Source organism: Haliotis rufescens, unplaced genomic scaffold, assembly GCF_023055435.1.
Source record: "Haliotis rufescens isolate VD_foot unplaced genomic scaffold, xgHalRufe1.0.p SCAF_7, whole genome shotgun sequence".
Lineage (NCBI taxonomy): Eukaryota > Metazoa > Mollusca > Gastropoda > Lepetellida > Haliotidae > Haliotis > Haliotis rufescens.
This window is the reverse complement of record NW_025964361.1, coordinates 48,932,325-48,944,959: the sequence shown is the minus strand read 5'-3', so window position 1 is coordinate 48,944,959 and position 12,635 is coordinate 48,932,325. Positions and strand designations below refer to the sequence as shown.

At 49.7% G+C, this 12,635-nt stretch overlaps 2 protein-coding genes across 2 annotated transcripts; one reads left to right on the top strand and one right to left on the bottom strand.

Annotated features, from left to right (window-relative positions):
• Positions 1-228: 228 nt before the first annotated feature.
• LOC124110495 (extensin-2-like) lies at positions 229-2,763 on the bottom strand. The gene has a single exon (XM_048388192.1). The coding sequence runs from the start codon at positions 2,761-2,763 to the stop codon at positions 229-231; it is 2,535 nt and encodes an 844-aa protein (XP_048244149.1).
• Positions 2,764-9,840: 7,077 nt separating this feature from the next.
• On the top strand, positions 9,841-10,899 carry LOC124110494. Its single transcript, XM_048388191.1, has one exon. The coding sequence runs from the start codon at positions 9,841-9,843 to the stop codon at positions 10,897-10,899; it is 1,059 nt and encodes a 352-aa protein (XP_048244148.1).
• Positions 10,900-12,635: the final 1,736 nt, after the last annotated feature.

Sequence of the window (12,635 nt, the reverse complement as noted above, 5' to 3'; positions counted from 1 at the left end):
GGCGGAAATGTTGATAGATACAGGAATGTATATCATAAACCCGTTAACATCGGAGATGGAAATGTTGATAAACGCATATAAGCAGTGAGTAGGGTCATCTCACATCAGGGATGGGTTGGTTGATAGGCGGTTACAGATATATAAAATGAACCCCTATTCTGGCGTTAATGAATGTTGAGGCGTATATGGACGCCAGCTCCTTGTTGGCCTGACGTGTTTGTCTCCACCTTATGTACATAGCCAAGATCCACTCACACGGGAGACTGGGGGCATGGTGTAGTGGGAGATCCTGTCACACTGGGGGCATGGTGCAGTGGGAGATCCACTCACACCGGAGACTGGGGGCATGGTGTAGTGGAGAGATCCACTCACACGGGAGACTGGGGGCATGGTGTAGTGGGAGATCCACTCACACTGGGGGCATGGTGTAGTGGGAGATCCACTCACACCGGAGACTGGGTGCATGGTGTAGTGGAGAGATCCACTCACACTGGAGACTGGGGGCATGGTGCAGTGGAGAGATCCACTCACACCGGAGACTGGGGGCATGGTGCACTGCCAAGATCCACTCACATCGGAGACTGGAGGCATGGTGCACTGCAGAGATCCACTCACACCGGAGACTGGGGGCATGGTGCACTGCAGAGATCTACTCACACCGGAGACTGGGGGCATGGTGTAGTGGGGAGATCCACTCACACCGGAGACTGGGGGCATGGTGCACTGCAGAGATCTACTCACACCGGAGACTGGGGGCATGGTGTAGTGGGGAGATCCACTCACACCGGAGACTGGGGGCATGGTGCAGTGGGCAGATCCACTCACACCGGAGACTGGGGGCATGGTGTAGTACAGAGATCTACTCACACCGGAGACTGGGGGCATGGTGTAGTGGGCAGATCCACTCACACGAGAGACTAGGGGCATGGTGCAGTGGGGAGATCCACTCACACCAGAGACTAGGGGCATGGTGCAGTGGAGAGATCCACTCACACCGGAGACTGGGGGCATAGTGTAGTGGGAGATCCACTCACACCGGAGACTGGGGGCATGGTGTAGTGGAGAGATCCACTCACACTGGAGACTGGAGGCATGGTGCACTGCAGAGATCCACTCACACTGGAGACTGGGGGCATGGTGCACTGCAGAGATCCACTCACACCGGAGACTGGGGGCATGGTGCACTGCAGAGATCCACTCACACTGGAGACTGGAGGCATGGTGCACTGCAGAGATCCACTCACACTGGAGACTGGGGGCATGGTGCACTGCAGAGATCCACTCACATCGGAGACTGGGGGCATGGTGCAGTGGGGAGATCTCCTCACACCGGAGACTTGGGGCATGGTGCAGTGGAGAGATCCACTCACACCAGAGACTGGGGGCATGGTGTAGTGGGGAGATCCACTCACACCGGAGACTGGGGGCATGGTGTAGTGGGGAGATCCACTCACATCGGAGACTGGGGGCATGGTGCAGTGGGGAGATCTCCTCACACCGGAGACTGGGGGCATGGGGCAGTGGGGAGATCCACTCACACCAGAGACTGGGGGCATGGTGCAGTGGAGAGATCCACTCACACCGGAGATTGGGGACATGGTGAATAGGAGAGATCCACTCACACTGGAGACTGGGGGCATGGTGAATAGGAGAGATCCACCTACACTGGAGACTGGGGGCATGGTGCACTGCAGAGATCCACTCACATCGGAGATTGGGGGCATGGTGCACTGCAGAGATCCACTCACATCGGATATTGGGGACATGGAGTAGTGGGGAGATCCACTCACACGGGATATTGGGGGCATGGTGGGGAGATCCACTCACACCGAAAATTGGGGGCATGGTGCACTGCAGAGATCCACTCACACCGGAGATTGGGGGCATGGTGCACTGCAGAGATCCACTCACACTGGAGATTGGGGACATGGTGTAGTGGGGAGATCCACTCACACCGGAAATTGGGGGCATGGTGCACTGCAGAGATCCACTCACATCGGAGACTGGGGGCAAGGTGTAGTGGGGAGATCCACTCACATCGGAGACTGGGGGCATGGTGTAGTGGGGAGATCCACTCACACTGGGGGCATGGTGCAGTGGGGAGATCCACTCACACCGGAGATTCGGGGCATGGTGTAGTGGAGAGATCCACTCACACCGGAGACTGGAGGCATGGTGAAGTGGGGAGATCCACTCACACCGGAGACTGGAGGCATGGTGAAGTGGAGAGATCCACTCACACCGGAGACTGGAGGCATGGTGTAGTGGAGAGATCCACTCACACCGGAGACTGGAGGCATGGTGAAGTGGGGAGATCCACTCACACCGGAGATTCGAGGCATTGTGCATTGGGGAGATCCACTCACACCTGAGATTGGAGGCATAGTGAAGTGGGGAGATCCACTCACACCTGAGATTGGAGGCATGGTGAAGTGGGGAGACCCACTCACACCTGAGATTGGGGGCATGGTGCATTGGGGAGCTCCACTCACACCTGAGATTGGAGGCATGGTGTAGTGGGGAGATCCACTCACAACGGAGACTTGGGGCATGGTGCATTGGGTAGATCCACTCACACCGGAGATTGGGGGGCATGGTGTAGTGGGGAGATCCACTCACACCGGAGACTGGAGGAATGGTGTAGTGGGGAGATCCTCTCACATTCGAGTTTGGGGGCATGGTGTAGTGGGGAGATCCACACACACCGGAGACTGGGGGCATGGTGCAGTGGGGAGATCCACTCATACCAGAGGTTGGGGGCATGGTGCACTGTAAAGCTGTGTGTTTGACAGGTTCCACTGGCCGTGGTTCGAGCCCAAGATTTCCCCCGATTATGCCCCTTGACCTGTCGTCACTATATCCATATTCTACAAACACTGACGGCCTTCCTCCCGGGCGCCACACCACGAACCTAACGAATATCATTGGAAGGGACGTTGATCCAAACTCACTCACTCACTCACATTTTGCTGGATTTGAGACATTAATCAAGGATACCTGGAGATTCTGCATTGTCTGTGACCCGAGGTCTAGGGGCTAGGCGTTCGTGTTCTCGTGTAAGAATTCAAACCCGGAATTATGTGTCTACTCAGGAACAAGGACTCAGGACTCCATTGTCCCAACAATACGTTTTGTTTGCTTGTGGTTTAACGCCGCACTCAGCAACATTCCAGCTATATGACGGCGGTCTGTAAAATAATCGAGTCTGGATCAGACAATCCAGTGATTGACATCATGAGCATCGATCCACGCAATTGGGATCGATGACATGTATCAACCAATTCAGCGAGCCTGACCATCCGATTCCGTTAGTCGCCTTTTACGACAAGCATAGTCGCCTTTTATGGCAAGCATGGGTTGCTGAAGACCTATTCTACCCCGGAATCTTCACGGGTCAACAGTTCGTTGTCCAGCTACGGAGAGGCTTGATCAAACAGAGTAAGTTTGGTTTAATGCCACTTTTAACAATATTTAGTTCTATCACGGCGCATGTGGCCACAAAGCACGAAGTGATGCTGGTCTAAGACGTGTACCACGTCGGTGAAACGAGCACGGGTATGAATAATCAGATTCTGGTGCACGAAAGGGATGCAACTCAATAAATTCAGTTTCTTTGACAATTGGGCCATCAGTGTATCTATCTTCCTTTTATGTTCCACGTCCTGACATGCTTCCGCAATTTGTAAACTGTATGTAAGTAAATATAATATAATATTATATAGATATATGAATATAAATGTAAATTCACTCACTCGTGCACCGGACAGACGTCTGACCTCCTGGAAAGCTAGACGATGACAGCATTTTACTCAAGGTCATTGAAGGTTGCCTGATATAGACGGTTTATTAAGGTGGGGTGCTATTGCTGGTATTTGAAGATACATTATGTGACGTTTTAATCAGTTTGATGACAATGATAAAAACACGGATGACTGCATCTAACTCTCACAGACGACTTGACCTTTTCTCTGATGACCTCTGACTGCAGGATGTACGAGCCGATCGATACGCAGTGCTGCCTTTTGACGGCCTTTTCACACCAACACCCCTGGGATCACTCCGCGACGACTTACTACGTATACTAAGATGTCATACTATGTATGTTTAATGCTTACTTTCGAAATTAAAATGATCATCGTGCCAGAATAGCCCCGTATTGCGGCACAACTTTCATTATATTGGCCATCGTCTGTTATTGCATTGTCGTCTGCTCGGGTTCGTCGTCTGCTGGATGCGCATCTCGGGATGGGTTTTGTGGAACGGAGTCCGGCCCTCGCCGACTAATTAATGGAGGACAGAGCACGGCTTTATTTGCGCATTCACTCGGATAAGAGAAGCAATTCGGAGCGCGCCGGACGCTCGTCGGAGTCGAGGCGGATATTACTCTGCCATAAGAGGTCGGGCGGATAGCTAGCGACATTGTTGGGGATAGGCTTCACAGAGGGAACCGTTTCCAAGCTGCTCAAGGCTAGAGTTTTAATGAAATATTGTTGCGACCTACTTGATTGTTAATGATAGATCCACGATTTGAAGGAAATCCTTTATTCAGTTGACATCGGATCAGATCTTGGTGAGTGAGTGAGTAGTATCTGTCTATGCCCAGTGTAGCAGCCACATGTAGGCGAGGACATCGTTTGGCTTCACAACGTGCACAATGTGGGGAATCGAACCCGGGCGTGATACTACGTCATACATCACGTGATCCACGGACACCTGTGCCGTTCAGATCATCTTTGACTAGCTTACACAGGGATACTTTCACCCCTCAAGTTTTAATGCTGTTCTGTTCCTGTCTTAATGAAGGTTCGAAGTTCACAACCATTCTTTCTAATTAATATCAGGTGCATGCGTAAAAGCACGGGTTCATTACGTAAATGACGTATTACCAAGGCACTAGGGATGGGTGAGGTGGGTAAAGTGAGCGTGGGTGAGGTGAGTTGGTGAGGTGAGAATGATAGTGGGTAGAAAGAATGGGTAGGGTGAGTGTAAAAGTAGGTGAGGGGAGGTGGGTGTAAAGGTGGGTGAGGTGAGAGTGGGTGTAAAAGTGGGTGAGGTGAGAGTAGGTGAGGTGGGTGTAAAAGTGTGTGAGGTGAGTGAAAGAGTGGGTGAGGTGAGGTGGGTGTTAAAGTGGGTGAGGTGAGTGAAAAGGTGGGTGAGGTGAGGTGGGTGTAAAAGTGGGTGAGGTGAGAGTAGGTGAGGTGGGTGTAAAAGTGTGTGAGGTGAGTGAAAGAGTGGGTGAGGTGAGGTGGGTGTAAAAGTGAGTGATGTGAGAGTAGGTTAGGTGGGTGTTAAAGTGGGTGAGGTGAGGTGGGTGTTAAAGTGGGTGAGGTGAGTGAAAAGGTGGGTGAGGTGAGGTGGGTGTAAAAGTGGGTGAGGTGAGAGTAGGTGAGGTGGGTGTAAAAGTGTGTGAGGTGAGTGAAAGAGTGGGTGAGGTGAGGTGGGTGTAAAAGTGAGTGATGTGAGAGTAGGTTAGGTGGGTGTTAAAGTGGGTGAGGTGAGTGAAAGAGTGGGTGAGGTGAGGTGGGTGTAAAAGTGAGTGAGGTGAGAGTAGGTGAGGTGGGTGTAAAAGTGGGTGAGGTGAGTGAAAGAGTGGGTGAAGTGAGTGTAAAAGTGGGTGAGGTGAGTGAGGTGATAGAAAGTGGACGAGGTGAATGTGAAAATGGATGACGTCAGCGTAAACGTGGACGAGGTCAGTCTAGGACCGGGTGTGGTGAGAGAGACTGGGACACCTCTCTGTTCTGGAGAGTAGACAAAGACATTCCTGTTTAGCTGGAAATCACCTTCCCATTGTCCGCAACGAATCATCGGTATTCCCATGGACATTAGAAATTCCAAAATTCCAAAATAAATCGTCCGGAATGGGTATTTTCCGGATTAACGAGGTTGTACTGTGTAATTCCTAGCGTCCTATGTGATACAACTCTACATCACTCGGTCATTGATCAAAGACATTTCAAGGCTCCTTTCCATTAAAAAAAAACATCCTCGTTTTATTAACTCTCTTTACTATTTTCCATATCACAGGGACTGCGTGTTGGTCCAATAATAAAGTTCTATCGGGAACTCTCGTGGCATTATTAGCCACTTCCGTATCTCTATCCACCCAATCACTTAGTGGCCGCGAGCGACATTTTATTTGTTGTCTAGATTGGCAGAACGGGGTCGCAAGCAACGCGCGTATTTGTTGAGCGGCCGAGAGAGATTGGAAGCCAGGGGACGACCAATCTCATTTTGCGTGGATGATATTTAATTGAAAGGCAACAAGATTTATAGGATAAATCAATCATTAATGCATGATCATGCATTGTAAATACAGCTGAGGCGAGCTTCAAGCACGGTTACGCAGGCGCGGCAAAATGGCCTCCGTGAGTGCGGAGCTGTTGTCACAACAAACGAGTTCCGGTTTCGCGGCCTCGCAACACCACGCAATTCGCGATCATCCTGCTGTTATTGTATCTACCGACCTCTCATTTCTTGCGTAATGGTTTGGGAAGTCACAGAAAAAGAAATATAACGGATGTTAATTGCTTATCGTGATAATCAAATTCATACGCGTGATAGGCTGATATCCTGTGTTTCGACCCTGTACATTCATGCACGTGTTGCTAGGGCACGAGAGATCACTTATTTTCAGACTTTGCGCTGTAGGGTGGAATGAGGTTCCTGTGAAGAAATAACTGTATATTCAACTGAATAATTATCCAGTGTGTGCACGAAAGCTTTAATATCGGAATGACAGGCTGGAGATTTTACTTTTATTTCTACAAAAGAATTCATTCCAACGCAAGTGGCGGGCGGGCACGGGTGGCCCAGTCGTCTAAGGCGCCGGGTTTCGCTGTGCAGAGTTGCGTCCCTTGGACACGCCAGAAACCTATGATTGTGGGTTCGAATCTGGGTTCGCCCCGATTATGTTTCTAAGTTTGTCAGCACCATACCCGTGCTCGTGGGTTTCGCCGAAGTGGTAAACGTCTGAGACCTGGATCACTTCGGGCTTTCCTTCCACATTAAGCTGACACGCCGCGATATAACTGGAATACTGTTAAAAGCGGCGTTAAACCCAACTCACTCACTCACTCCAACGCAATTGAGTGAGTGTGGTTTTGTGCCGCTTTCATCAATATTCCAACAATATCACGTCGAGGACAACAGAAATGAGCCCATTGTACCCATATGGGGAACCGAACCTGGGTCATCGGTGTGACGAGCGAACGCTCTGCAGTCCGATGTCGGCAGTGTTACACTATTTCTTGGTGTTGTGTCAGAAAACCTATACAATAGGGAGGAGGTGAAATGGGGTTTAACGTCGCGTTTAAGATTATTGCACTCATGCATGCACGTGTGTCTTGTGTGTGTGTGTGTGTGTGTGTGTGTGTGTGTGTGTGTGTGTGTGTGTGTGTGTGTGTGCGTGCGTGCGTGCGTGCGCGCGTGGCTGCTTGTACTAGTCGGAAGGAATGCCGGTTTTATAGTGCTAGCCCACTAAGATACCATGCAGTATTGACTCCGAGCCAACCAGTCCTGGTTTTATCCTCTTTTTATCCTTGTTTTATCCTGAACGCCAGACAGGGTAACCAAAAATACCATCTTTGTACGTCTTTTGTTTCATGCGGCCGTGGAGAAAACTACCGATCTTCCGTTCTCCGGGCCTGGCTTCAGTCCACTAGACCACGGAGGCCGTCGAGAATCTAGAGAACCCAAGAAGCAGCGATGATAACATAAACTGAGTGAGTGAGTTAGGTTTAACGCTGATTTGAACAGTATTCCAGTTATATCACGGCGTGTCAATTTAATGTCGGAGGAAGGCCAGCAGTGACGCAGGTCTCAGACGTTTACCACTTCGGTAAAACCCATGAGCACGGGTATAGTGTTGACAAAACTAGAAACATGGTCGGGTCGAACCGGGATTCGAACCCACGATCAAAGATTTCTGGCGTGCCCAAGGGAGACAACTCTGCACAGGGAATTGCGGCGCCTTAGACAACTGGGCCACCCGTACCCCCGAATAATCATGAAAACAGCGATACAAACATTGAGAAACATTGAAACCAGAAAACATTGATGAGAATAGAACAGTTACCAGAACCTGGGAACCGCTGAGAGGATCCAGAAAACGCAACTTAAAATCAGTGAACAGCGATGAATGAGTGAGTGAGTACGGTTTTACGCCGCTTTTAGCAATATTCCAGCAATATCACGGCGGGGGACACCCGGGTCTTCGGCGTGACGAGCGAACGCATTAACCACTAGGCTACCCGACCGCCCCGTGAACAGCGATGAGAACCAAGAGGAAAGTCACAGGAACTGGGAGAAGAGTGACGAGAATTTAGGGATCAGAGATTCGATAAAACAGGGACCCGAAAAATAAGAAAACAGCGACTTAAAACTAGAGAACAGCGATGAAAAACTTAAAAACAGTGGCCAGAACCAGAGAACAGAGACGAGAATGTGAAAACAGCGACAACTTGAAAAAAGCGACGAGAACTTGAAAACTGCGGTCTAAACCTACTCTCCTACCCAGAGTTCCATGCGGCCGGCAGCCAGCCAGTATAGTACCTCTGCCACAGGCCAGCGCCATGTGACGATTCGTCACATCTTTCACAGTCCATTCAAGATATTGCATATGCTTTTCATCCGTTTCATGTTTGACAAGTCTACACATTTTCAAAAACAAATGTCAAAGAATGGTTAACTTTCATTGAAAAAGTATGCAAATACGTAAAAATCTACTTGTTTTTGCGTAGTTATCCTATGTTTACATTGGTTGTACGGCTCCACGTGCTGTCATCGAAGCCCCACGGAGAGCTAGCGACACGGTCACTTTGATGCATAAATATATATTGTCATGCAACTCACTGTCGCAGTTGAAGTAGCATATCTATATAGTTATGCAAAACAATATGTAAAGCGCCCCCAAATACTTGCATTAGTCCGTTCTATACTGATTACTGAAAAAGCGCGTTTGTTTACAAACAAGAGAAAAGTCCGGTCACGTGATATGCAAATTAGCCTGTGGCAGTGGTGTTATGCTGAGTCACAACTGCGCCGGAGTTCGGTCTAAACCTAAGAAACTGCCACGAGAATGTGCGAACACACACGAGAATACTTCGAGAAGCGCCGCCAGGGTGTATTCCAAGATTAGTTTGTACTTGAATAGACATCGCAGTTCCTACAATGTTGCATGACAATCTCAGGTTATCGCCCACTCCTAGTCCGTTCCCACGTGGAGCTGTGTGGCGTGAATGCCTGAAAGTGGTTTCGCCTCACCGACGTCGTGAGAAAAACCAGCGCACCCCCTCCTCCCCCACCCCCCGCGCAATCTGCGACCGACCCCCGGCGTTCCTGGCAGTTAACGGTCTATATCTCTGTCAGCCATGTTGCGACACCGCATGCTGACGCGACCCTACAACGTATATTTATATATATATATATATATATACTTGATAGAGGTGATAAGACGGCGCAGAATCGGGCCCCTCTTCCCCGTTCGCACCCCGCGCGATGTTCTGACTCTCGAAGAGACACGCCACTTAGCTCCCACCCATCCCTGTGCAGCTCCTCTCCTCTCGTCAACTCGACCGTGACCCCACGTTCTGGTACGTACCACCCCCGAGTTCTCCATGTTGGGCCGTGAAACATCGGAAACGCCCAAATCACCATATATATATCACCAGACCCTTCCAGCTAATGCACCGAAATATCCAAGGTCTCAACACATTGCTTCCCTGACGATTTCCTGAGGTGGTCCCCTTGCAGTGGAAATTTTGGTACGTCTCAGGTGAATACATTGTAGTTTGATTTGTACCAACCTGGTACATCAACTCGCCCTGTCCCGGCTGATAAACTATGTCAGCGTACCCCGACTGCGGTTCCCCGACTGTGGTACCCCGACTGTGGTTCCCCGACTGTGGTTTCCCGACTGTGGTTCCCCGACTGTGGTTCCTCGACTGTGGTGCTCCGACTGTGGTTCCCCGACTGTGGTTCCCCGACTGTGGTGCTCCGACTGTGGTTCCCCGACTGTGGTACCCCGACTGTGGTTCCCCGACTGTGGTACCCCGACTGTGGTTCCCCGACTGTGGTACCTCGACTGTGGTTCCCCGACTGTGGTTCCCCGACTGTGGTACCCCGACTGTGGTTCCCAGACTGTGGTTCCCCGACTGTGGTTCCCCGACTGTGGTTCCCCGACTGCGGTGCTCCTACTGTGGTTCCCCGACTGTGGTTCCCCGACTGTGGTACCCCGACTGTGGTACCCCGACTGTGGTGCTCCGACTGTGGTTCCCCGACTGTGGTTCCTCGACTGTGGTACCCCGACAGTGGTACCCCGACTGTGGTTCCCCGACTGTGGTGTCCCGCCTGTGGTTCCCCGACTGTGGTACCCCGACTGTGGTTCCCCGACTGTGGTTCCCCGACTGTGGTGTCCCGCCGATGGTTCCCCGACTGTGGTTCCCCGACTGTGGTACCCAGACAGTGGTACCCCGACTGTGGTTCCCCGACTGTGGTTCCCCGACTGTGGTGTCCCGTCTGTGGTTCCCCGACCGTGGTACCCCGACTTTGGTACCCCGACTGTGGTACCCCGACTGTGGTTCCCCGACTGTGGTGTCCCGCCTGTGGTTCCCCGACCGTGGTACCCCGACTGTGGTTCCCCGACTGTGGTTCCCCGACTGTGGTACCCCGACTGTGGTACCCCGACAGTGGGACCCCGACTGTGGTTCCCCGACTGTGGTTCCCCGACTGTGGTGTTCCGCCTGTGGTTCCCCGACCGTGGTACCCCGACTGTGGTACCCCGACTGTGGTTCGATGCTTATACGCAATAGTTTGCCTCTACCGAATCCTAGCTGTGATATTGCGGACTTCAGGCTGCCACGACGTAGCTGTAAAATTTACTTACTACAGGCTATCGTATAATAGTTAAAATGTTGCTGACTGCGCAGACAGGCCGTGATATAGCTGTGACATTGCTGGTTGCAGGCTGCCGTGATATAATTGTAATATTGTCAAAAGAAGTCAAAGTCAAATAAACTTCTTTTAACTTGACTCTTGCCCTTGTAATATTACTAGTTGACGGGTGCCATGATTTTATTGTAACATTGCTGTTTGCAGGCTGCCGTGATATAGTTGTAACATTGCTGTTTGCAGGCTGCCGTGATATAATTGTAACATGGCTGGTTGCAGGCTGCCGTGATATAATTGTAATATGACTGTTTACAGGCTGCCGTGATATAATTGTAATATTGCTAGTTGACGGGTGCCATGGTTTTATTGTAATATTGCTGTTTGCAGGCTGCCGTGATATAATTGTAATATTGCTGTTTGCAGGCTGCCGTGATATAATTGTAATATTGCTAGTTGACGGGTGCCATGGTTTTATTGTAATATTGCTGTTTGCAGGCTGCCGTGATATAATCGTAATATGGCTGGTTGCAGGCTGTCGTGATATAATTGTAATACTGCTGTTTGCAGGCTGCCGTGATATAGGCTGTCGTGATATAATTGTAATATTGCTGTTTGCAGGCTGCCGTGATATAATTGTAATATGGCTGGTTGCAGGGTGCCGTGATATAATTGTAATATTGGTGGTTGCAGGCTGCCGTGATATAATTGTAATATTGCTGTTTGCAGGCTGCCGTGATATAATTGTAATATTGCTGTTTGCAGGCTGCCGTGATATAATTGTAATATTGCTAGTTGACGGGTGCCATGGTTTTATTGTAATATTGCTGTTTGCAGGCTGCCGTGATATAATCGTAATATGGCTGGTTGCAGGGTGCCGTGATATAATTGTAATATTGGTGGTTGCAGGCTGCCGTGATACAATTGTAATATTCATGGTTGTAGGCTGCTGTGATACAATTGTAATATTCATGGTTGTAGGCTGCTGTGATATAATTGTAATATTCATGGTTGTAGGCTGCTGTGATATAATTGTAATATGGCTGGTTGCAGGCTGCCGTGATATAATTGTAATATTGGTGGTTGCAGGCTGCCGTGATACAATTGTAATATTCATGGTTGTAGGCTGCTGTGATATAATTGTAATATTCATGGTTGTAGGCTGCTGTGATATAATTGTAATATGGCTGGTTGCAGGCTGCCGTGATATAATTGTAATATTGGTGGTTGCAGGCTGCCGTGATACAATTGTAATATTCATGGTTGTAGGCTGCTGTGATATAATTGTAATATTCATGGTTGTAGGCTGCTGTGATATAATTGTAATATGGCTGGTTGCAGGCTGCCGTGATATAATCGTAATATTGGTGGTTGCAGGCTGCCGTGATATAATTGTAATATTGGTGGTTGCAGGCTGCCGTGATATAATTGTAATATTGGTGGTTGCAGGCTGCCGTGATACAATTGTAATATTGGTGGTTGCAGGCTGCCGTGATATAATCGTAATATTGGTGGTTGCAGGCTGCCGTGATATAATCGTAATATGGCTGGTTGCAGGGTGCCGTGATATAATTGTAATATTGGTGGTTGCAGGCTGCCGTGATACAATTGTAATATTCATGGTTGTAGGCTGCTGTGATACAATTGTAATATTCATGGTTGTAGGCTGCTGTGATATAATTGTAATATTCATGGTTGTAGGCTGCTGTGATATAATTGTAATATGGCTGGTTGCAGGCTGCCGTGATATA